This window comes from Mycteria americana, chromosome 11 (genome assembly GCF_035582795.1).
Source record: "Mycteria americana isolate JAX WOST 10 ecotype Jacksonville Zoo and Gardens chromosome 11, USCA_MyAme_1.0, whole genome shotgun sequence".
Taxonomy (NCBI): domain Eukaryota; kingdom Metazoa; phylum Chordata; class Aves; order Ciconiiformes; family Ciconiidae; genus Mycteria; species Mycteria americana.
The window spans coordinates 2,157,534-2,183,673 of NC_134375.1; the positions used below are offsets into that span (position 1 = coordinate 2,157,534).

The 26,140-nt window shown below is 38.0% G+C and overlaps 1 protein-coding gene across 8 annotated transcripts; it reads left to right on the forward strand.

The window, feature by feature from the left end:
• Positions 1-24,581, forward strand: PTPDC1 (protein tyrosine phosphatase domain containing 1). Of its 8 annotated transcripts, XM_075513991.1 has the most exons (11): positions 84-106; positions 13,139-13,231; positions 15,241-15,397; positions 15,954-16,125; positions 16,926-17,006; positions 17,228-17,346; positions 18,126-18,263; positions 18,953-20,160; positions 20,890-21,075; positions 23,086-23,196; positions 24,026-24,581. In XM_075513991.1, exons 3-11 carry the CDS (start codon positions 15,337-15,339, stop codon positions 24,140-24,142), a joined length of 2,193 nt encoding a protein of 730 aa, XP_075370106.1. In that variant the 5' UTR covers positions 84-106; positions 13,139-13,231; positions 15,241-15,336; the 3' UTR covers positions 24,143-24,581. The 8 variants fall into 8 exon arrangements, with proteins under 8 accessions (XP_075370101.1, XP_075370106.1, XP_075370102.1 ...); XM_075513986.1 differs by lacking the exon at positions 15,241-15,397 and having other exon boundaries at positions 1-106; XM_075513987.1 differs by lacking the exons at positions 84-106; positions 15,241-15,397 and adding an exon at positions 133-449.
• Positions 24,582-26,140: the final 1,559 nt, after the last annotated feature.

The window sequence follows — 26,140 nt, forward strand, 5'->3', positions numbered from 1 at the left end:
GCCCTGGCCTCCGCCCGCCGCCTCACAGCGGCGCATGCGCCCGGCCGCGGCGCCGCCTCTCCCCACGCCGGGCGGCGGAGCGGCGGCCCGACGCGCCGGGAGGCAGGTGGGTCCGGCGCCCTCCCCGCGCCCCTGCCCGCAGCGGCGGTCCCGCCCGCGGGGAGCACCGCCCCGCGCACCCCCTTCTCCCCCGGCCCGTCAGGGCAGGCTCGCCCCGCTCCCGCCGTTCCCCCGGGGCCCGCCCCCGTCGCCATGGCAGCGCGGCACGCCCGGCGGCGCTGGGGCTGCGCGGCCCCTCGGCGGGGCAGCGGCCGCTTCACCCCCCCGGTGCGCGGGGGAGATCCGGCTGCTCGGACGCTCCCTCGGCTACAGGCCTCGCCCGCGCAGGTGGGGGCGAGCGGCGGCCGCGGGGAGCTGCCTCTTCCCGCCCTGCCCGCCCCCCGGCTGAGGTAAGCGACTACGGTGTGCTCAGCACGGACAAAAAAGACTTAAACCACACTTCTTTAGCTAGTGACTTCGTCACTAGTTCTGAGTTCTTCGTCACTAAGTTCTCTGGCAGTTGCACGTTCACTGCCTCGGTGACATCCAGAGCAGAGGCCCTCCGTTAAGAATTTAACACCCACAGGCACCCCTCTGCCCCCCAGCCTCTCTCGGCTTCTGGGAGGGTGGGCGCTGCCCTGCGGCGCACTTGGTCGGCACCAGCAGCTTTCAGAGCCACGACCTGTAACTCCTGGAGGTAGGGCTGTGAGGTAACCCAGCCCTTCCTGCCGGCGTCTGCTAAATAACACGGTGGGATTTAACCCTCGGCAAGGCGTGCATCTGTCAGGGACTGGGAGGACCGTGAATGAGAGCAGGGGAGCGCTGGCTTCCGTAGGCCATACTGGCGATGGAAAGAGGCTGCTCCTTCGCAGCAGCGTTTTCATGTTTTGTAGCAGTTGTACCATACCTCTAATCATCACTTACTCGATCGCCCGTGAAAAACACAGCGCAGTCAGTCCCCTTGGGAGTTGAGAAGGCAGACCTGCGTGTGGCTTATTCTTCAATGCAAACACATTTTACGTTTGTCAGGATAGTAATTTTTAGATGTAGCTGTTACTGCTTTTGCCAGCAGACTGTAACTATGCTCTTCAGTAGATTAACAAAAAGAGACAAGATTACCTGATCTATTAGTAGTCTAGACTTAAGTGTTTTCCCTTTGCACAGCTCCCTTGCTTTGCTTTTCTTAGAAAGAGCCATGTTTGCAGGAGCCCTGCACCTCAATTAGTAAAACTGAGCACCACATCTGTGGAGTAATTAATCCCAAAAGAATCCCAGAATAAGTATTTGCAATTACGTATTGCTTGAAAGCATTTTTCCATCTCCTGTTTTCATCAGTAGTTTATGTAAAACATACATGGAGCTACACGTGTAAGACCATAGAGGCAAAATAAGTTAGGGAGGCAGTCTTCAGGGCCAGGTACTGTAAGAATATCACCTCAGAGATATAATTAGCAATGTAATCCTCTCTCATTATGTGATTGCTTGGGTGGCAGGATAAACCGATCTGAATAGTGTTTATTCCACATCTGTAAATATTTTACTTCATCATAAATCGAATGATACCATTTTTAAATTTTTTTTGTAGTAGTATTTTTATTATAGTAGTATTATAGTAGTATTTTTATTTGTATTATTATATAGTATTTTTTTATAGTTGTAGTAGAATTACAAATGAGAGGAGTCACGAGTAGAAATTGCAAAATTTGACATGGATGAAACTAGTTGCTGGGAAGGAATGTGCTAAAAATACTGTAAAAAAATGGATTGCAAGTGCTCAGATAGGGTACAAGATTGCTTGTATCTTTTAGTACTAGCTGGCAAATATATTCCCAGTTTCTGGCAATATATTCCCATTTTTCTGAATGGAGAGTATAGTTTGCTGGCTTACTTCAATTTTTCTTCCTGCTAGTATATAATTCAGAATTAAAGACATACTTGTTTAAAGAGGCTCAGTTCAACTAGGCAAGGTGATTTTCTCATTTACTTCACCAGGCGACTCAGAAGAGTCCTTGGGTGGGTATTTTTCTGCTGTGCTGCAGAAGCTGCTCAGCTAACAGCTACCCAGAGCTGGATGGCTGTTGCTGACTGCCGGCCTCAAAGTGCTCAGCCAATTCACCTGTACAGGGTAATTAATAGGTAATTAATACCTGTAATTCCTTAGAACAAGTACATTTCAAAACAAAATCAGTCCTTTCCTGTTACTGCCAGGTACAATTAAAGACTGCCTGCCTGGTTTGAAGCAGTTCATTGAATTTCCCTCCATCTGAGGTAGGGTGCTGCAGCTCTGCGGGAGCCCCCGTGCACCTCCGAGCTGCAGCCAGCCGCGTGAGGCACAGTGCCTGTGGGCCTGCCGTGCTCCACAGTCTACGGCGACACAGTGATTACCCGCTCTTTCTCAGACGCATTTCCTAGGCATAGATTTTCTGTTTCTTTGTGAAACAAGGTTCAGACTCCAGAATTGCTTAAGCAAGTATTCAACAAAAACCAAATTACTTCCTACCTTGTATTCTGTGCTTATTAAAAAAAAAAACCTCAAACCCACAGAAATTTGTAAACATTTTTACTCCTGGGTTTGGGTAGCTTGTTAATGTTGTAAATTAGAAAAATATGTTAAAATACACCTATTTCCTCAGTTTTCTTTCCACTCGAGTATTTCCTGAACTTAATTCTATCATAGGAACATGAGGGAGGTACAGCCACCTGCAACTCTTGATCTCTGGCTGCTTAAATTAAATTCCTTTGACCTCTTTGGTTCTTCACTCAAACAGTTCCCTGTGTTACAGAGCTTGACCATTTTGTCCCTTAGCAAAAAGCATACAATAAAATGCCTAAAAGGATTGGCTACCTTAGAGCTACTTAATTTTCTTAACATTTCTTCTTTTCCTTTACCTAGTCTGCCATTTTTGAACAGTTAAGTTTTATTGTGCATAAACTTGACAACTGTTCAGCATACCCACAGCAGGTCCAATGTTTCTTAGAAATTATGCATACATTAAACAGTGCTTTTGCAAAGGTCATCACAAATTGGCTTTAATATATGGTAGCTCTTCAGAAGTTCTGAAATTTATGAAAGAAGGATTTCTTCCCAATTTCTCTGTTTTCCAACAACCTGACATTTGCCAGCTGTTTCAAAGACAGAGCTACCAACCCAAAGTAGACCATTACTGGGTGAGGGCTTTGCAGCCCCTGGATACCACTGTTTCATATATTTAGAAAATGAGCTATCTCACAAAGCAGAGGTAGATGGGGTTGCTATAGCTCTATGGCACTCTCCTTTCCTTTTATATCTATATCTGGTTTAAGTTCTGATTTTTCTTTCATTTTAAAACCTGTAGCTAAAAAGAGGTTCTAGACTATTTTCTTAGGCTTGTAGCCACCTGTTGCATTGCAAGTGTGTTGAATGACCTGTCAGTAATACATTATACAATTCTTCAGTTTTAGAACTGTCTTTTGAATTGAAATCTTCATATTACTATGCCGCCTCTACCTAACATTTCACTACATTTCCGTTTTATCCTTTATTGGGAATTTTAACTAACAGTGGAACAAACAGGAAAAGAGGGACTGTTGGAAGTACAGATGATGAAGGAGGACAGGGATCACAGGCAGGCTGCTGCTCTGGGATCTCATTAAGCGTCTAAACGTGTATATTTACCTCACAACTGTAACACTGCTGGTGTAGTCGAGATCTACCAAAGATAGGCTTTGACCCTGCTTTTGTGCTTGATTTGCTGTGTGATACTACATTATGCTTAAGGGACAGAAATATATAAGAAAAGAAGTCTAAAAGCAAAACTTATAAAAAATCTTTAATAAGACTTCATACAGTTTTAAAATTACACAAAACTAAAGCATTCAGTGGAGTGTTTCAATACAAGCTGAAAATAAAGCAACATTAATTGATTTTTATCCAAATGATGAGAAGAGCAAAAAGCAAAAGGTGAAGCTGGAAATCTCCAAAGCCAGCTGGGAATCTAAACACAGTTTGTACCAAGTTAAAATTAACCTTAAAGTGAATTAGGTTTTAGTAAATTTTGTTTTAGGATAATTTTCTGTTGTGATTCTGTCTCTGTACCAATGAAAACAGTGCAGTCTAAGCAATGGTCAAACATTTTAATTGCATTCAGCTCCTTATGAGACAATTTAGACAGTTTTCCACCTGCCTAATCTGATAAATTAGTACCTAAGGTCACGGGACAGGTGGTTTCGCTAAATCTGCTGTAAAGTAGCCATGAGGCAGCCCATGCAGTGCAAGGGAAATAAGCTGCCAGAAGCCTAGTCATCCTGTTCTACTTACCTAAAAAGCTTGTTAGTATCTTTAAACGGCAGTCATAGTTCAATAGAATTTTCCAGAGGATTTGGGATTCTTCATTTTGTTTAAATAGGAAAATGCCAAGCCTAGAGAGATAAAGATTATTAGTTCAGTCACTAGCATCCCACCTACTCTGTGTATTCTTTCCTTGGAAATGGCAAATTGTTTTAACCTAATGGTTAACTCCCCCAAAAAGTCATCCTCAGTTAGCACAAAGCCTTGTCTTGACAAAAATAGGATGACATAGCCTGTTTGAACAAACATGTTTGGCACCGATTCCTGGAACTAGCTAAACTTTGCAGATCACTAGAAAAAATCAGTTCTTCAGCTGAATAAACTGGTATTAATACCGAAGAGTACAAATGTAGGACCAGATATGAGGGGCAACCCAGCAAACCTCTAACACCTACAAATTGATACAGCAAAGCAGCGGGCTGTTGCACCGAGAATCCAAACCATCCAAGAATTAACCCCTCCCCTGGAATCAAATAGGTAAATAGTGTTATTATATTATCCATATGAAAATAATCACTAAGTATGTCAGCGACAGCTTCTCAAATGTGAGCATTTAGAACTTTCCCCAAAAGAGTATGCTTATATTAAGAATTTAATTTAATTACTATTTCTTAATTATCCAAAGCTGCTCTTTGTTCTTTAGTTAACTAAAAAAAATGGTAACTTCCTCTGTTTCCTCCTACAAAACATTTTACCAGATGCTCCATTTGTTTAACACATTTCTTTTCCCATGCTGACACTTGAAAAATATATGTGCCCCTTTACTCATAATTCTGAGGCTGTAATTTCTAGAGCCACTTCTACAATGGCTATGAACAATGCGTGATGAAACCAAGAAGCGATGCTGCTATCAGGGAGTGTTACTTGTGCAGGGGTCTTCAGACAGGGAATCTGTCAGCGCTTGATCTAACTTGGGAGTCAGCCCTGCTTTGAGCAGGATGTTGGACTAGCTGACCTCCAATTCTTTCTGCCCTAAATTTTCTATGAGGCTAAATACAGGTTCCTACTGAAGGTCTTTAATTCCCAGGAACTCAACAGCATGTTCTGCTGGGCCTCTAAAGCAGCGACGTGCTTTGGTTACTGCTTGGGCTCCACTCTCACAAATACCTATGTGAATGCGTCGTTCTGTGTGCTCACAGCCTGGCGCTGAGCAGGGGGGCTGTTGACCAGTTCTTGCCACACAGAGACCCACAAGGACCAGTGCTTCGGGGGTTTTGAGCCCTCTAGTTCCACCTGCAGGCTGGGGAAGCTGCGGGCGCTCAACACCTTTGGAACTGAAACTTTTACCAACATATTAAAGAAAGATGTGCAATGTAGGATTTTAGGCTCCACAATCTGTTCAGGTTTTTAAGTACCTAAGGTACCTTAGTGTGGTTTCCAAAATTGTGTACAAATCTTTTGAAGCCCCATTTTAAGGATTTTTTTTTTGCACAAATGTCCATACATGTATATATAAATGATGTTTGGTGTTTACTAAGATGACTGGATGCAGTTTAGTTCATGCATGTGAAATTTTTTTTGTCCTTGCTAGATTAGTAAGAAACTAGATGCGTAATTTAAAGGACTACTTTATTAATTTGTCTCTGTTCTCAGTAAATTAATTTTTCTATAGAAAAGTAGTTGGATTCTTCTTCATTCTGATTTTTATTAGAAGTATACAGCAGAAAACCCCAGTGAATTCTGACTACAAAATTATTTCTGAAAATGAACAAAAACAATTTAGTCCTGTTATATGCTCCATCTCTCTATTTGCCAAATTAAGGCAGGTGTTTAGCTGAGACGATGTTTTTGGAATTAATAAGGTTGTTGGCATCAGCGTTGAATTGTCTCCTGTAGCTTGCTCTCCTTGCTTGTTTAAGATATCCTACAGATATCCTATCCACAGAAGCTTGCACAAATATTTTGTTTCTAGATAATTGGGAGGCATTTTTAATGATGAGCAGTGAGTAGCGCTTAATTAATGCTAGGGATTTTTTAATAAGACATGCAGGGAAGTGATGGAAATAGATGAAAGCCTTTTTTTTTGACAGGTAATATTTAGTGGTTGAAATTGATTTAGATAGAATAAGATATTGTATCCCATTTTATTTAGCTTGTTTTATTACTTTATCTAGTATTTAGTTAAATCCACAAAGTCTTTGCTTTGGTTTTTAGTAGATTACATCCTTTACGTTCAGATGAACTTATTTTTGTTATGGTTTTGAGATACTACTTTTAATGCAGTTAATTTATACTCAATGTAAATACTTCAATGATATTCTATGCTTTATTGGGTGAGAAAAAAACGTTTTGTTCAGGGTGTAACCACAGATAACAATGAAACATTTATCTCTGATTTTCTTTTCATGGCGTTTCAAAATTAATGTATCAGTTTAACTTCATCAGTTGTGAAGTTACATTAATTAATTTGTGACTAATGTCACAAAATTATCTCTGTAGCTATGTGCTTAGTTTTCTGGTGCATGTAGATACACATATATTTACTTGTGGTTGATAATAGGAAAATGAGGTGAACAGAAAAAAAAGAGATGGAAGATTTGGTTATTAAAATATCAGGTTAGTGTGGCCTGTTTGCCTCAATCCCTTTAAAATCTAGGCAGGCACAGAAAGCAGTTTATGGGATGATTATCTGCATAGCCCGTAAGGCACTCCTCATACAGTCTTAAGTTAAGAAAAGATAGTTACTGGCTCCTCCCAGATTACCATCACGAATCCAATTAACTACAGGAAATACCGCAGCAACATCATTCAGCTTCTCTTCTGTAAAATGTGAAATCCCTACAACATATTTCTTGTGGTTGATACTGCAACAATGAAGGGATCAACAATCACTCACTCTTTTTGCAGGGTAACAGGTAAGGTGTTAAATTGAAATTACTGAAACTCTATTAAAACTCATGTAAATTTACTATGGTTTTGACTGTATGAGATTTAAAAATAATTCCTCTAACTTGCAGAGGCAATTTTTAAACTTTTCCACTTTTGAATGCTGTTAAAATGCATTCCTGACAATATTTCATTCTTCTGTGTGTAGTCAGTCTTACAAGTCTGATAGTCTCTTAGTAAACATGATATTCATGATCAAGAGTATCTGAGTCACCACTTTTGTTTGTAGAAGAGTTAATATATTCATTTTACACCATCTCCTTTATAATTCTCAATAGTAATTACTGGCTGCCAGCCCACTCAAGGTAGTTTAAAATAACCGGTGTTAACTATTGGGTTAACACTACCACAGAAAGCTGATGTGACTTAAATAACATGAATCAAGTCAATCGGTAGACCTGTCCATCAGGTTAGCTTGCAGTTTCTTGATATTTATGTAAAAAAATCTATGAATAGCAAATACTGAATCACCAGACCAACACCTACATAACCTTCTGATGAATTATATTCTTTTGTCTCTTTTGTACGTGAAAGCAGTTACAGTCCTTTGTAAATATCAAACTCAATGATTGAATGACATTCACCTTTTACTAAAACAGATGAGGAATATTTTTTTCCCAAAGAGGGAAAAACACATATAGAAATAAGAAATCAGTCCTGGTTGTGGTCCCAGTGAAATCACTGGAGTTTTACAACAGCTGTAGTATTGTTCTGCTGTGTAAATTACATATAACTAAACTATACAAAAATTTGTTTAAATTGTTACCTTGTCTTCTCTCTCTCCTATATCTACATGTTTAGTTTCTTTTTCCAATTTTTTTGTGTTTGCTTATAGGTAGTAAACATTTTAAATTTCAAATAAGCCTAGGGAATTGAGGTGTGTGCCTACTGGTATATGTGCTCAATGCTAAAACGGCCTTCAAGACTTTTATTAACTGTAGCTTAAGTATTTGTGAAATATCTACTACTGGCGAGCTTTTTTACTGGTATATACATTAGAACAACAACCTTTGCCTTTTGTTTCATTATTCAGAATAATCAAGTTTAACAAAAAACAGTTATCTACAATTTTTACAAAACTTTAGAAATAAATGCTTTGTTATTCCTGGCAATGTTAAAATTAGATAGTCTGTTGTAATTTAAAACACAATTTCATTTACCAGTGCTTCCTGCAGAAGTGACTAACTATGTCTCAGCAAATTTAGAAGATTTTTCTTTTAAAAACTCTCATGATGTGCCAATCTTAAAACATCAGATTTAAAGCCTGAATTTAGCGACCAAATTATAAGTTAGTAGCTCTTAACCACTTCATTAAATAGAAACAGCCCTCCTTACATTATCATATTTTTGCTTAGTCTTAGTTATCTAAGTTGTCTTTCGTTATCTATCTGAAACATCTTAATTAGTGCGGTTTACAGAACTTTGCATTTTGGCAATGAAACTTTATCCCATATGGTCTTATATTTAGACAAATACCCTCTTGACTTCTGTGGGACTGCTCACAAAAGCAAAGCTTCTCAGGAAGATAAGCACCTGTAGAATCAGGCTACGGAGTAAATTTTAGAGGTGTTACCTGAGTGCTTAGGTGCTAAGCTAACGTGGCCCCTACCTGCGTCTGTAGTCAACTATGTTCCTTTAAAAATTTGGCTGCTGGGTAGTTACTTACATGTGGCTGCAACAGGGAGAGAACAAAATCACTTTAGAAGACAAGAAAATAGTAAAAATAACTTCAGAATTTTATGTGACAGGCATAAGCATCAGCATTTGCCTATATTGTATGAATATATTTGAGGTTTAAAATAGCTTTTCTTATACACTGATACTTTGAAAGCTTATCCAAGATTTTTTCATGTTAATACGTAAAAGTAATCTTTTGAAATGTGTGGTCATATTGTGTTTTATTCTTGTTTACCAAATCCACACGCATCTGGAGAGATGGGACCTCACTATTAGTAGACAGTTCTACAGAAATGGAGTGGGGGGCTTTACAATGGGGTTACTGTTTGTGCCGGCAGCTGAACTGCCCCAACTGGAATTGCTCCTGTCTGGAATGCAAGCTCTTCTCTCTGTTTTGAAAACGTGTTCTGAAGTAAAAGACAGTAATTGTGTCTATTAAATAACCATCTTAATTGCTAAGGTAGAGTGAGACCAGCATCTTCTTGCCTCTTCACGTTTTGGCTATATAATTGTTTTCTGGCTGCTAAAACATTAGACATTGCTCCTTTCTCTCATTTCATTCTGGAGCAAAAATTCAGCCCAGTGACTGGAAGCCACTGATTTCCAGATCCTGAAATACTAAAAAAGAATCTTCCTTGTTACAAGGCAGACTGACACCTAAGCCAGCTGCTAATTTGCTAACCCCATTGCTAGTTTGCCAGGTCCATCCTGCAGCCTGCTCGTGTGAACCAGCAAGGTATGCCTCCTTCATGCTCTTCCTTTGTAAGTCTGCCCACCAGTTAGTTGCAGAACCTGCTTTGTTGTGGATCCCTGATCTCGCAGTTGTCCCACTTGCTGTGTGACACTTTACTACTCAACCTGTAACTTTACAGAGAAGTGCTTTTATTCTAGAGGAAATGGATGTGGACAAGACGCTGCTTCACTCCGTAAAAGAAAGTGGAAGCACAGAGTGATCAGCTATGACAGCACAGCATGCCTATGCTATTTCCTCTGCAAGAAAGTCCCCTCGCTGCATGTATGAAGCAGTGAGTTGACAGCTGTCACGTTACCAAATGCAACAAGTGAATAAATGTGCAACCAACAGGAAACAAAAAAATGTTATATCCTTTCTGTTAGGAACTGGTCTGCCCAAAAGTGGACACCCCACCCCCACCCCCCCCCACCCCCCCCGGCCAAAATACATACAGACATTAAAACAAGTATAAAATCCACACCTGGAGTGGACCTCCTGAAATATCCCCCTTAGTGCTTGACATCTGATGGTGTATCATGATTTCAAGAGACCCTTGTTTCCTTGGGCAGTGTGGTACTGCTATTTACTTCAGTCAGCCAACAACACAGGCATTATTTTTACTAAGTTTTGGTTTCATTGGCTATGTTGTTTATGCACACTTAATGACATTGCTTCCTGTGATAAAACAGAAAGAGATGGAACATCACCTGAGACGCTGTTTCATTTCTTGAATTGGGAAACAGGGATTAAAAGACCAGCTTCTTTGCTGTCATGGCAATAGAAATGCATGTCAGAGATAATGGAGCGGATCTGATTAATGCGGTATCGTGATTGCCACAAGGCACGTGACTGCAGTTCCCTCTGACAGCTAGTGAGGGCCATGACCTGGAATAACGCTCCAGGCTTGTTTTTCTCCAGCATCTCTCAAGTGTTCATGTGATGGGCAAAATGCTGAAGAGGACCTTTTAAAAACTCAGAGTTATCTGGTACACAGAAGAATCAGGAGAGAGTTGTTTCTTTCACCCAAGCACTGTTTTAACACTCTTTTTATCTGTGCAGGAATGTAATACCCCTCTCTAGTAACATCAACACTGAAATTGTTCTTCCTGTCCCAAATTACAACATTTTACATCTGTTTGAGGGAGTACAATATAGGTCTGTAAAGTGATTTGTCACAATCTTACTTAACTTTTTTTCAGAAATAAATATAAGGGAATTGCTCGCATTGATCACACTGTGCAATTTAAAACACCTGTCAGGAAGTAAATTTAGCAAACTGAAAGGCATGCAGACCAAATATTTAAGTCAGTTGGAACTGCCTGGTTATACAGAACAGGACACATGGATTTGGTATATCTTCTCAAATAAAATTGAGGGAGGTCTAATTTGTTACACAGCAAATAAACACATTGTTTACCTCTGCCGTTTAGAACAATCTTGCTAGTATTTTGTAATACTGTAGGTGAATTATCTTCTGCATTAATCTCCATCTCTTCCCTTTTCAGTTAAGGGTCCTTGTCAGCCTGAATTCTGGTTTAAAAACAAAAGGAAAATAGTTTTAAACGATAGAAATATCTCTGATACTTCATCTCATTTTTTCTAACACTTGAGTACAAGGAAATAGGAAAACTAAATAGTCATACTGGTGATGATTCTGCTGCCCATATGATGAGACGTCTTTTTCAAATGCTTGTATGTTATCTGGACAAGCTATTAAGATTTTTTAAGAGAACTTTCTGAGAAATAGAAACCAACAATTTTTGCTAATTCAACTCTATTAACTCTAAATAACTTCTGGAGATAAAAATAAAGTTATTTCTTTAGCTACCAAGTTTCCCCTGATCATGAAAGCCATCCCTTACTGATGTCAAAGTCCACTAGAAAAAAAATAGAGGTTTTGAAGCTTCTCCAAATAGAATGTAATTATATGCAAGTATTCCTGCCTGTTTATTAAAGGATTGACTTTTAAAAGTGCAGAGTCAGATGGTCAAGTAGCTGAGTAGAAAATGCTCCAGATACTCTTTAATCTGCATTAAGATTCATCTTAATTCATATTCTTATTCATATATTTACATTAGAAATGCATTTCTGAGCATCGCTGAAGTTTCAAACGGCCTTTTGGCTTTCACAAACATGTAATTCTCATCTTTTTGAGGCAACTGATACAGCAGTATTAACGGGTTGTTCATGTGTATGTGTATTCTGTTCCCACCTTTAAGCATCTTGAAAAGGACAGAGCTGCACTAGGTGACCTTGTGGAATAAAGTCCACTAGCATTGCTGGAAGAATAACTTATTCAAGTACGTGGTAGATAATGTCATATCTGAATGAATGAAATTCTATTTGAATCTATTTAAATATTTACTTTAAAAACAATTATGCAGAAGTATAGATAAAAGGTGGAAAATGAACAGCAAGCAGTTAATACCACACTTCAACACAGCACAGGACTGTTATACCACCTAATCCCCACAATACTTTTTTTTTTTTTTTTTTCGCAAATCTGTCTTTTAAAACACTATTTATGCTGCTGAATCCTAATATTGGTTTTGCAGAATTTGGACCTAAGGTTTGCCTATTTAGTAAAGTTTCTATAGTTACACATACAGCAGAGACGTACTTACTTTGGTATTAAAAAAATGCTTTTTTGTTATATTTGCCACTATTTTCCTATGGAGATAAGAGAAAGAGAATGATAATCTTATACTGGGTGAGAATTTCTGCTCAAGATCCATGTAAATGGTTTATTTAAACATCACAGTGACTGATTAATATGTTCGCATTTACAGCTTTTCTTTAGCTTTCTTTTTGTCAGAAGGTCTTCAGAGCAGGACTCACCTTGTATTAGAAATTACATTAAAGCATGAGAAAAAACTGTTTTCTGCTTCGACAGACTCTTGTGTTCAGTTTTCTTGTTAGAGGAGAATCGTCATATATGTGACTTCAAACTTGCCAACAGACTAAAAACAAGGAGCAGAGGGAAGAGAGGGGAGAAGGCATATAGCTTGTGGACAGTCTGTTTTGCAAGTATCAACTAAAATCGTAATGGTGTGATCGAGAAACCGTGCTGCCATTCTGATGTAGCTTTGCTGAAACTGCCCCTTGCAAGACTTCAGTTCGAGATCTCTGGTTTTATGGTTACTTTTAAGAATTTGAGAAAGTCAGGATGGCATTACATTAAATGCTTTCAGTTGAGTGATTCCTGTCCATATAAAACATGCGGTTATAAAGTACATAATCAGCCAAACTCTAGAGCTTGAAACACACAATCGACTAAACTTTTAATTGCTAGGGCAGACAGTGAAGCTGTTGAATTTTAAGATGACTGCACACCAGAAAGGAAGTACAGTCCATGTCTGACTGCCCAAATCTTAAGCCTTGGACAACTCTATAACCAGGTGCCAGGTACTGAGCTTTATTTTGCATTTTTGAGCTTCCATTGTAGATTTTCAGTGAACATATTACTTTTTCCACAGGTACTGCAATGGCTGCAGGAGTTTTGCTGCAAAATGAACTACCGTATTCTTCATTGCTAGAGAGCAGTCTATATCTTGCAAATATGAGTTCAGGTAATAATTTTTGTCTGATATGCCATTCATTAAAAGTGCTTAGAGACATTCTGAAAAAAAAATATTTTCCATAGAAAATTAAAAAACCCAGAAATATTATCCCCAATTATAAACACGAAATGTCTATAAAAAACGAAACTGCATTACTTTATCATCACCACAACGTGTTAATATGTTGAGCTTTTCTGTAACTTTTGTATTGTCAGATCTCTTAATTGAAGGAACTATGTGATTTTTGTGTGCAGAAACTGCCTAGCTGTCTGAAAATACAAACATGCCTTCAACAAAACTCCTCTTTCTAATAAACTCTTATAGGATGTAATTCTTTCTTACTATTTTGGGTGAGTACTTGCAAATTGTGCTAGATTCAGTAGGAAAATAACGATGTGCAGCATTTTATTTTGCTCATTTCTGGCTCTACTATCATTTGATATATACTGAAGAGAAGTTTCTGGGAAGAGAAAGAGAAAAAGAATTAAATATAAGAAAGCAATATAATTCATTAGAAAACATTTTTTAGGTTTCTTGGATATAGGTAGCACTTGAAATAGCCTTTTTCTCTTCCACCCAACCCCCAAAATAAAAGCATATTTAAATACTTCCTTACCTCTTGACATCAGCTTTGTTGCTGAATTAGAATAGGCGGAGTTTTGAGGTAACAGCTAACAGAGTCAGCTTTAACATTTTCCTGTTCTCATACGACATCACTACTGATGTTTCAGGCCTGACATCTACAGCAAACCTTACCACGTCTCCTTCAGAGCTGGGGTGCAGTATTCAAAATTCAGTCACTCAATTCCTGCTCAGTACCTAGAAGAAACAGTAGATTTTTGCCTGATGAATGTTTATCAGAAGAAGCTTTCTCTTATGCAAATTCCTCTGTAAGAGTTACTGTTTTTGCAGTACCAAAAAACCCACAGACTGAAGATATATACTATCTTTAGGAAACCGCAATGGGATTAAATTGCTTATTGAACAAAGTTATAGTGGGTTTTGATTTCCGCAGTCTTTCTCTTTAACGTGCAGTCTAACGCACAGACAATGGGATGACAAAGTTTTTTAGCATTGCTATGGTCTGTTCTCCAAATAGTTGCATGAGAATTTTGTGCTTTTGAGAGTGTTGCAATCTTTCTGGCCAGCTCATTCTCTTTCTTAGCACACTGGAAGCAAAGTGGGAGGCAATTTGCCACCTAATATCTACCTTCAACTGATACATCTTCTCCTCCACGTAATCTGCTTTATCTCAGTCTGTAGGGCTAACAGCTTTGCTTAATAAAAAAGCTGTGCCCTGAAAAAAAATAAGCCTTTTGTTTTGAATAACAAATTGTGTTTTGTTAGAAGATATGAATGGTCCAGAGCGAACAGTCTACAATTCATCATGTACTGAACCCTTTCATTAGGAACACACTAATCCCAATCATTACAGAGCTAATGATGCATTTTGGAGCAACTAAGTGGAGGAGGAGAGGTGGTTGTGGAATGTTAAACCAAGAGGTGGGAGAGTATAATGTACTTACTTACAGATTTCTCAGGAAGCAGAGCCTCCAGCTACATTTTGATTGTTCTTTTGAATCTAGTATTTTGCGTCTTAGCCAGTTCTGAATGCATGCTATTTACAACTAACTAACTACTCACATTGTTTATGGAAAATGTTTTGGTTGTTCCCAGTCCGTTTTCAAAATTATCTACTTGAAATGCAACTATTTGCATCCAGCAGCGGAACAGTTTGTCCCAAACAGACTCAATTCCTATAGAATCGAGCAGCCCCAAGGATAGCTGGCAGCAGCGCCTTCATTGTTCGTTACTATGGAGACCGCTCAGCCCATGCTGACTAGCTGCTGGAGCGTACAGAAGGATGCACAGCTCTCTGCAACTTCAGCGCTCAGCAACTTGGATTTCCTAGCAGTGCATCCTCGGCAGCCTTCCTAGACGGTAGCTGGGGCTGGTCAGTCATGCAGGGTTCACCCCGAAGGCGTTCGGCAGTGAGTATTTTTAGCAACTTTTTCCAGGGTCGGAGGCATTCTTCTTCCGATCCCCTTCTTCGCATAATCCAGCGGCGCCGGAGCTCAGTTGTAGAGGTACTCTCATCATCGACTCACCGGGTTATGGTGGCGGTATCGTCTCTGAGCCCTGAGGAGCTGGATGCAACTTTTCCTGAAAAAAAAAGTAAAGTACTTTTCATTAAGACTGTTGGCAGTTCTGACTATTTTCTTGCTATTAAATTAATATACTTTTGTTCTGTTAACTATATTTTATATATATGCATAAAATACTGGGTTCTACATTTTTTCCTGTATTTTATATTTTGTTCACTGATTCCTTATTCAAGGATTAATATATGCTTTTCACTCTAACAGCTCAGTTATAAAGAACAGATAAAATAGAAGCACACGTTCACGCATACACCAAGTATATGGCTAAGTATTTTCGATTTCAGGTGGAAGAGGACTGTGACATTTTTTTCTGTTGCAAAGGATATCACACACCTCTAACTTCATCAGAAAAAAACAAGTTACTGTGAGAAAAAACAACTTCTGCAGTAATGCAATGTTTTCCCCTCAGAATCCTTACTTTAAGTCTGTGTTGAAAAATGAGCCTTACATATATATTCCATGTATTTGTGCTGTTTGTAACTTCATCAGTTTGAGGTTGAACCAATACTTCTAAGGTGGAGGTGAATTTCTAAGCTTCTTTACTAAATCTATTTTTGCCTGTGTTCTAGGAAGTTTGAGGCGTCCGACAGCAAAATACACTAAAGTAGGGGAGCGCCTTCGCCATGTCATTCCTGGTCACATGCAGTGCTCAATGGCATGTGGTGGACGTGCTTGCAAGTATGAAAACCCAGCTCGCTGGAGTGACCAGGAGCAAGCCATTAAAGGGCTCTACTCTTCTTGGTAATAAGCAGCATTTACTCTCACTAAATGTAACTGCATCGATTGTATTTATTAAAAGAGAGAATTCAAAGGAAAATAATGAGGGTTTTTTAAGTCTGCTACTGCTAAGTTAAGTGTAAAACATAATGATAGCTTGTTTCAGAATTACAACTTACCAGTAAACCATAATGGCCATTGTACATACCCCAGTAAAGATGATGAAAGATTTCTGTTGACTTACAATAAGTTTGGTTCAGATCCAAAAGAATAAATACTTATCTGTCATGAATTATAAAAAACCTATTCTGAGTTACAGACAGTTCTTGCTAAGGTTTAAAATGCAAATTAATTAAAAGGTCTTCATAATAGAATTTAAAGGTAAAAACATTTACTGAACATGAAATAGTGTAAGGTATGTGTTCAGAAGCATATTTGTATGCAGTAATACTCACATGAAATGTATTTTTACATTCTTACTGATTTTTTTGTAACAGCAAATGCTATTCAGAAGCATACAAACCTTAAAGGGCCAAACAGAGATCTGAGTCCAGATTTCTATTCAAAAGAATTTTTTAATATGTTCATTGGCCTGGCATTTAAACAGTTCCAGTCATGGTCTTTTGATATGTCCTATCTGTATCAGCTTAACAAGATTTATCACTAACACTATATGATAGTAGAATTTTTTAAAAAATCATTTCTAGTTAATCAGCAAGGTATTTCTGTCTTTCTTGAATATAATATAGTATTCTTATTTTGGTAGATTCATACCCAGGAGATTCTTAATAACAACATTATTATCTACTTTTCTAATTTCTCAGGATAACAGATAACATACTGGCTATGGCTCGACCCTCAACAGAAGTAATTGAAAAGTACAACATTATTGAACAGTTTGAAAGGTAAGAAATTTAGTCATTATTAATAGTAGGTATTACTATGTAATTCCTGATCCATTTTCTCTTTCAACATAGATTTGGATTGTTGATAAAGATCCTTTCATTTTAACGATATACAGGTAAAGATTTATTCTCCACTAAGAATAAATGTGTGTTTCAGAAAATAAGGGATAATGAGATTTTGGCTGCATATAATACTTTGACTCATCTATTCCTTCCTTAAGATGTGGCATAAAAACCATAATTAACCTTCAGCGTCCTGGGGAGCATGCGAGCTGTGGGAATCCACTGGAACAAGAAAGCGGCTTCACCTACCTTCCTGAAGCTTTTATGGAGGCTGGAAGTAAGTTCACTCCTGCTGCTGTTCCTCATTAATTATTGATTTTGGCACTTAAAGATATTTTTACTTGAATCCTTGTGTGTTAAAAGCAGCTATGTAAGAAATGTTGCACAAAATGGGATGTAAACATGAAACTTGGCAAATATAATCAAGAGTGAATAACACATTATTGAAGATTATATAGATGTAGAGTGTGGTGGAGGGTTTACGTTCAGGTGTTTAGAATAAAGAAAGGACAACAGCTAGTTAAATTTTTCTTCTTCTTCTGAGTTCACAAATATATAAAACATTAATAGTGTTTCAAATTCTGGTACAATTCATGTTTTCTTATCGAGACTGTAAAAGGTTATTTCATTTGAAGACATTTGTATCGACAGTATTTTTGTATTTTCATATTATGGTGAGATGAGAGAAAGTGCCTCTCTGTAAGAAACAGCTTTTGACTGAAGAAGTGCTTTTATTTCTAAAAAGAAAAAATTACCCTCTGCCTATATATAGCTCAGTAATTTTTGTATGAATCACTCAGTTTTGTTACACCTTTTACATTCTAGCTGAACTTTAGTTGGACAAATCTTTGCTAGCTTCATGTATTTATCAAATTTCAATAGCAAGTGTACACTGAAATGGGAAAATAATCTCTTGCAAACAATATGTAGTCAGATTCTAAGATCCATTATGCAATTTTAGTACTATAATTTATTATTAGTCATCTCTTCTCTGCATATAGTACTGAAAATTTCACATTCAGTATGGCAGAAAATAACTCTCTCTTTTTGTTTTAGTTTATTTTTATAATTTTGGATGGAAGGATTATGGAGTGGCATCTCTCACAACTATACTTGATATGGTAAAAGTCATGGCTTTCGCCTTGCAGGAAGGGAGGGTAGCTGTTCATTGTCACGCAGGACTTGGTCGGACAGGTATGTGCTCTACTGCAAGATCAACAGAATTGTTCTTCTAAAAGTGCAAAACAGCCTCTGGTTATAAATCATTAATAATTTGTTTAGATTCTGTATCATTGCAAGATATGCATCTATAAAATGGTTAAAAATGCTAAACAAATTTGTGAAAATGATCTGAATGGCTAGAGGAGATCAGTTTTAGTATATTAAAACCAGAAACCTGCAAGGTTAGAAAATTTTTGAATCTGTGTAATAATTCCCTGTTACATTCAAATGGGACAGCTTCTTTTTGATGGGAAGAATTCACCTAGTACACTTTCATTGTCCAGTGTTTATTACATGTTTACAAACCTGCCGCTCATTGTTAGATCAGGTAGATTTTGTGGAGCAGCTAAAATTTCATTTACTTCTTTTAAGACCTTTTTGCCCATGTCCTTCCTGTAGAAGCCACCATTGCTCCTGTGTTCAGAAATGATGGAACTCCTAGAGATGCTGTGGTGAGAAACTAGCTCTCACTGAAAGTGTAGTGAGAAGAGGCTTACTATCTTGTGGTGCAACAAATGCAGCTATACTTAGGTAACAGCATCATGTAATAGAGGGCATAAAGTCTGTATCTTTGCCTATATTAATTTTTATCCTATAGTTCCACTGAGTATTTGTTTTAGTCTGATAGTTCTTCAACTAATGCTTGTCTTTATATTTTCCAGGTGTTCTGATAGCTTGCTACTTAGTTTTTGCAACAAGAATGAGTGCTGATCAAGCAATTCTTTTTGTCAGAGCAAAAAGGCCTAATTCTATTCAGACTAGAGGGCAGTTATTATGCATCAGAGAATTCACTCAGTTTTTGGTTCCTCTGAGAAATGTATTTGCATGCTGTGAGCCCAAGGCACACACAGTGACATTGTCCCAGTACCTGACCCGTCAGAGACATCTGCTCCATGGTTATGAGAGTAGGCATCTCAAACACGTGCCAAAACTTATTCATCTAGTTTGCAAGTTGTTGCTAGACTTGGCTGAAAACAGACAAGTGATAGAGGCAGAATTGTTAGATATACCAGATCTCTCAGCTGAAATTGAAAAGACTGTTTCTCAGTTGGTGTCCACACAGCTAGATAGAGAACTCGCAAGGCAGGACAGTGATACGTCAGAGTCCTCCCACACCCACTTGTCCACTTTTGAGACCCAGGATTCTCTTTTCTCCCTGGGACATGAATGCGATCCTCTTTGGAAAAGACGGAATGTCGAATGCCTTCAGCCTCTTACTCATCTGAAAAGGCGTCTAAGCTATAGTGAGTCAGATTTAAGGAGAACCGAGTTTCTTTTAGAACAAGGAGAAACCGCGTGGACAGTACCTGCTCAGATATTACTGTGCAACAAACTTCAGCAGAACAGTGGTGAGGAATGTTCTGCCACAGGCGAACAAAAGCCACAGTTGGATTTAAGCAAAGAAGCATTAGTGCGTAATACATGTATGTTCTGGAGTCAAGGTAAATTTAATTTGGATGGACGAAAAGATGGATCCTCACTTTATCCCAGAAGGAACTCTACCAAAGAAGTACAACGCAGCAGAACCTTTTCTGCAGGTCTAGCATCTATGCACAATAGCAGGGAACCTGGAACACCAAGGCATAATTTTACCAATGAGAATGGTCATAGAAAAGACCGCAAGACTAATATGTATAGCAGAAGAGTCTATGTCTCCGAGGACTCTGATTCTTCTTCGTCTTCTAAAGTGAACTTTTCCATTGGATATGAAAGCCAAGGTAGCAAAGATGCGTCAGAGGCAATTCCACACATTGTTCTGCAGTCAGAATTAAGTTTGGAAGCCCGAAGAGTTTTGGCAGCAAAAGCACTTGCAGATATAAATGAATTTCTGGGAGAGGATGAAGTGAAGCAGAAGGTAGAAATGTGGCAGGTAATTTTTAACTTGATTCAATGTTATGGGCTCTGCATATTTCACCTAGGTTAATTCCTACAATGGCAAAAATGCCACCATGTGCTTTGAAATGGCCCATTGGGACACCAGTTTATACTGTGGTTCAGTAAATGATTGTATTTGTCAGTTATGGGCCAGTTCTTTCAAAAGCAAGCAAAACGCACCTACAAATTTTGGTCTCTAGCAGGAGATTAGAACATGGTTTCTGGTTGTGGTCTTTCATTTTACTAACTAATGAAAATTGATGCAATTATCTGTGGTTGTAACTTGCTGTTGGTACTACAGATTTTAAGGTAGAGTTGTGTTGTTTTTAATCAGTGCTTTCTCAGAACTAATCAGAGGATTCTGTGTGTAAAAGTAAAAGAATTTACTAGAAACTTAACTGCTTATCCTCAAAACCAAATCCTCCTAGCAACATTTGCTTTGAAGTTGAAATCCAAAGCTGGTTTATGTAGTCTAGTAGATAATTGGGAGGTTCTGAGCTGTACTGTTTATGTCAGCCTTCTGTTTTAAAGAATCACTTGTATTACTGCTGATTAATGTTGATGCTTTGGAAAAAACTAGAAATATTTTTTTTTGTAACTCTTAAGTCTTCTTTTTTTGTTGGAACGTAAGCAGCCAAGTAACTGCTACAATCAAAGAGAATGTTGGAAAAAGTAAATAGGTGATGCCTTTTCAGTTTTGTTTTGTTTTGTTTTATTTTTTAAGAAAGAACTGAATTCTCGAGACGGAGCTTGGGATAAAATCTGTACCGAGAGAGATCCTTTTATCCTCTGTAGCTTGATGTGGTCCTGGATAGAGCAGCTGAAAGAACCTATTATATCCAAAGATGATATTGACACGTTGGCAAAAAATTGCACAGAATCACAGGATGCACTTTACTTACTGAGAAAGGTAGATATTATATATGTCAATTCATTCTTTAACTGCCAAGTACATTTTGTTATGTACAAGTGTGTTAAACTATTCATTTATGGCCTTTAAGCAAGGGAATTGCACTTTTAAAAGGCAACTTCAATCTCTTTAAAAATCAGAATGAGGATTATTTTGGTATTGAATAGTATGAGTTGTAATCAATACTATGATGATGAATATTATAAGAAAAATACCAGATACTACCTTTGAACACTATTCAGTAGAAGCTCAGCTTCAGCATATTTCCCTGCAAATTCTGCAGTTTGAGATCCAGAGACAAAGATGAGAAACCTTTTCTCTGTGACTCAATGTATGGCTTTCGTTAATGTCACATCTTGCAGCTGTGCATAATGGTTGTCGTATTTGCTGTGCAAACATCTTAATCCATCAGCTTTGGAAGAGCTGGGGCAAGGAATAGGAAGAATTTGCCAATTCAAGGAATCAGAAGCCAGGCCAAATTCTTCTACTTAAGTCAGAACTGTGGCCATCTGTATTCTGAAATCCCTATGAAAAATAGGTACTTCTGATCCAAACTGTGTAATTGTGCTTTCCCCAAAGGGCTAGATTTGAGGTAAATTAAGAAAAAAATTTCTCTATTCTTGATCTCTTAATTACACAAATTCATTTCCTAATTCTTCAGGAATTTTTTGTTTCCAAAGTATTTATGAAGAAAATAGGGCCCTTTTTAACAGCCTCCAGATATCCAAGAATACAGCTTCTAATCGCTAGGTGGTCAGAACTTTATGTGCAGTCACCATCTTCATGCCGTGACATTCAGAATTCTTGAGTTCATCTAAAAGGTCATGTTTCTTCCTGAAGCATTCTTCCACTCTATCAGAGTTTTAACTTTCTATTTGTATTAAATAAAAAATGACTGCTTGACACCTGCTATAAATGAATGGGAAAGGAATAATAATTATCTATTTTTTAAATTTTAAAATATTAATTTTATCTTACCTTATCTTATCCTATATTATTTCAGAATAACAGAGTAGTTGAGTTGGCAGGGACCTCTTGGATATCTTCTAGTCCAACCGCCCTGCTCACAACAGAGTCAACTAGAGCAGGTTGCTTGTATGACAGATGCTCCAGTCCCTTAATCATCTTTGTGGCCCCTCGCTGGACTAGTTCTAGTATGTCGATGTCCTTGTACCAAGGAGCCCAGAGCTGGACCCAGCACTCCAGAGGTGCCACCTCCATTGACCTGCTGGCAGCTCTCTGTCTAATGCAGCCCAGGATGCTTTTAAGCTGCCTTTGCTGCGAGGGCCCGTTGCCGGCTCATGTTCAACTTTGTATGCACTGGTAGACCCAGGTTCTTGCCTGCTAATCTGCTCTCCAGCCAGTCAGCCCCCTCTATGTACTGGTGCATATTTAGCTGCTCTTCCCAGAAATCCCTCAAGTTTTAATTTAATTTTCACTGTTAAGTGACCTGCCAGTGTGGAGATCTGTCTCCCTTGGAAAAGGGACAGGAACTAGCAGCCACAAAGATACTGTTGCTCCCTTTATGCATCCTTACTAGCACTGCCCAGGTGTCTTTCTGAAAGCTTCCTTTAATGGTGAAGGAGACTTGGTAGGACAGAGAGAGATGCAGATCATCCTATGTTAGTTGGGGAAAGAGCCCTAAACATGCATAGCATTTTGGGCTGAAAAGACCAAATCTCACTTTTTCTATGCCAGTTCACATGAATGCTACTGTTAGTGTAGCGTGGACCTTGAAAAATAAGTCTCCAGATGCACGCCTGACCTCCTAGAAATTTCCAGAGCAGTTTGTGGTACACTACAAGAGAAGAGTGTCTCCCATCATGACTGAAATAATTATGTAGGGGCTCTTTAGGCTTCTGAAAATTCCCTCCCCAACTCCTACGTCTGAAGGTTTCAATATAGGAAGGCACAGTATGATATTTAAACTGCAATTAACAAAACCTGGAAGTTAAATGTTTTTCATGAAAATATTTCTTCTAATGAGCTGCTGTTCCTTTTACCCACCAGGAGCAGTGTCAGACTATCCTTTGTATTTTACACTGTGTGGTGAACTTGCAAACGTTACCAGCTGATGTGGAGGAGGCCTTACTTGCTCGTGCTATTAAAGCTTTCACTAAGGCAAGTAACCATTTGTCCATGATATCAAATTTATTTGTCTTAAATCATGAAGGGTGAACCAACAGAGCAGGCCTCTGTGAGAAAAGTTACAGTAATTCCTTAACACTTAGTGTACTCATGCTTATCTATCTCAGAGTTTACATTTTATAATAATCAGCCTACATAAAGGGTAGGAAATATTCTCAACAAAATTAAATTCTGTCACTGCAGCCTTAAGCCTTTAGTCTCATTTTTTCTGTTTCTGGATCACTGCCAATTCATGGACTTCTTGAAATTAGCGAAAAGATAATTTTGAAGTGGTGCAAATAATCAGTCACTGGGAGTAGCTTACCAAAGGCTTTGGTAGATTCTGTACTACTTGGAGTCTTTCCATCAGATTAAATAATTTTCTGAAATTACGTTGCAATTCAGTTATGTTTTGGGCCCTCAGTATAGGATGTGTATAAATAACTTCTGCTTTTGGAATCATTTAATAACAGTGACAGGTTAAGCTTGCTATTGCTCAGCTCAGAGCTGCTTTCTTCTCTGATTCAGCAGGTGAAATTGTTGGAACAGAACGTTCATCGTACTGCTTCCTGATCTCTTGTAAATCTACAGACATGTCACCTGTTAAAACAATCATGCCATTTCTCCTTCTACTAGTTTGGTTTAATGTCTAGTCAGCATAAAATTGAAAATACTTAGCATTAAGTACTCCATCACGAAACACATACTTTCTTTGATAAATCTTAAAACCAATTTTTAAAAAAATGTTGGTCATCTACTTTGCATTTTGCTGTATGATATCTATTTGATAAACAACTGAACTTAAATTTCTCCCTTTTATTAGACAAGCTTCGATTCTGAAAATGGACCATATGTTTACCATACCTTGAAAAAAGTATTTAAACAAACACTGGAAGAAAAAACAAAAAGGCTTAAGGAAGGAACAGAGAATCCCTCTTGATCTCTGCAGAGCTATGCCGAAGAATTAGATGGGCCTACCAAATTATTTTGCATTTTCCAGCTACTGTATTTTGTGCTATCTGGCATGATTTACCTAACTTTAGGTGATAGTAGTTATTAACAAAGCATTTTATTTTTTTAGAGGGAGTTTTAGTGACAATTGTTCTATCTACACAGTTCTAAAGAACAGCTCCTGTGTGACCGTACTGTAGCATTTGGTTTCAGGTCCTCTGCTTTTGTATTGTGAACTGTTCTCTTGTTTTCAAATGTATTTATTGATTTAGAAACCTCTGTCATTGGCAAGCAACATTATTTTCAAGTTACACGATTGCCGTAAGTTCAGTGCCATGGTACACAAAGGTTTAATGGATTGAGTTAATATTTATGTATTACGTATTTTTACATTAATGTTATGTGATTTTACTTTGAAGAAAATAAATATTGACTGAACTTATTAAGCTCCTTTTCCTTTTAGAAATTTTAAAATAGGACTAAGAGTAATAATGAACAAATCTTGAGGTCTACTGTTGACAGCAGATAATTTTTTTCCTGGAGATCTGTTAAATAATTGTCACCAATGTGTTTCTAAAAGGTGTTGCAGTAGAGAAATACATTAAGTGTATTAAGTTATCAAGGCCTTAATTTAGACTTTTTTGGCTAAGAAAGCTTTAAAGTGTTTTTAACAGAAAATTGATTGTGGCATTTTAAGTGCTTTGAATAAGAGTAAAACTTTACCTTATTAGCTAAACTTTTATAGATCTTATTTTAAGTGAGAAAACACTTAATTATCAAACCTTAATAAGGATATAATTCTGTCTGTACTTATGTTCAGCAAAAACTTGCATAAATAAGTGTAACATAATAATACTAAAAAATAATCAATGAAAATCTTATTATCTGCAATACACTTTGTAGAGGCATTTTTATCTAATAAGACAGAAACAACTGGGATATCATCATAACTGCAGGTTTTGATTACAGCCTTAGGATTCGGACTGGGATGCCAGTTTGCAGGATTAACAGTTTATCCAGTTTGATATATTTAAGTAGTTAAACAAGAATCTGTCCTTTTCCAAAATATTTTTATTCAGTACTGTAAATGACTAATATTTAGAGTTAAAAATAGATGAGTTTAAAATACATATAAATTATACATGCTTCAACTGTGAGATGATTATATATCAAATTCAGATCCAAACAAGTACTTTGGCAGAATCATCCTAAAGTAAGCACACTTGAAAGTAAAACACCGCCTATGAATCACATCCATGAAAGCAGCTTTGTCAAGAGGGAAGGCATCACAACAAGCAGTTTAACATTAGCCAGCACACCTTAGCGGTCAGACTTGGGAATACTAAGAGGCATTTGCCGGTGTCTTAGTTTCCCAAGGCATTATTTCAGTTTACTACAGTTCACAGCTCCAAATAGCTAGCACCAGTTCCTGGTATTATACGCTTGGGGTGCAGAAAGCAGCTCAGTAGTGTTTAAATTGGTATAATTAACAAGGACTTTCACATATCATTGGATCCAGCTAGAATAATCTTTCTGAAGTTAATGTCACGTGTTGGCATTTGAAAAATTACCTACATGCAATCCATCTAAATGGATATTGTAGAACTGGGTGCTTTTTTATTTAGTAAAAGTTTTGGTTATTTGACAAATGCGGTTGCAATTATGGCCAAACTGTCCACCACATCTGATTGAACCCATTATGGGGAAAAAACAAAAATAGCCCCCCTAACTGAATAATCAAACCTACAAACTTTAGCAGCAGCCTACTAATTAATTTGTGACCTGGGTGATGTAAATACTTAAATACTCCTTTTCCTTATCACTTCCTCATGCACTAAACCTGACTCACAGCTTTGTGTGACAGCCTTGCAGCTGTGGGTTATGTGTGGGCAGATTGCTCTTCACGTTCATCAGGAATGCTGCCTTGTCATGCTGACACTCCAGCACCTAATCCTGCTGCAGCAAAATGGCCATGAGCTAGTGGCAG

Coding starts and splice junctions, on each gene's coding strand:
- PTPDC1 (XM_075513985.1), top strand. CDS start 15,184: ATGCAGGGTTCACCCCGAAGGCGTTCGGCAGTGAGTATTTTTAGCAAC. Junction 16,126..16,925: donor AAAGGGCTCTACTCTTCTTG/GTAATAAGCAGC, acceptor CTAATTTCTCAG/GATAACAGATAACATACTGG. Junction 17,347..18,125: donor AGCTTTTATGGAGGCTGGAA/GTAAGTTCACTC, acceptor TTTTTGTTTTAG/TTTATTTTTATAATTTTGGA.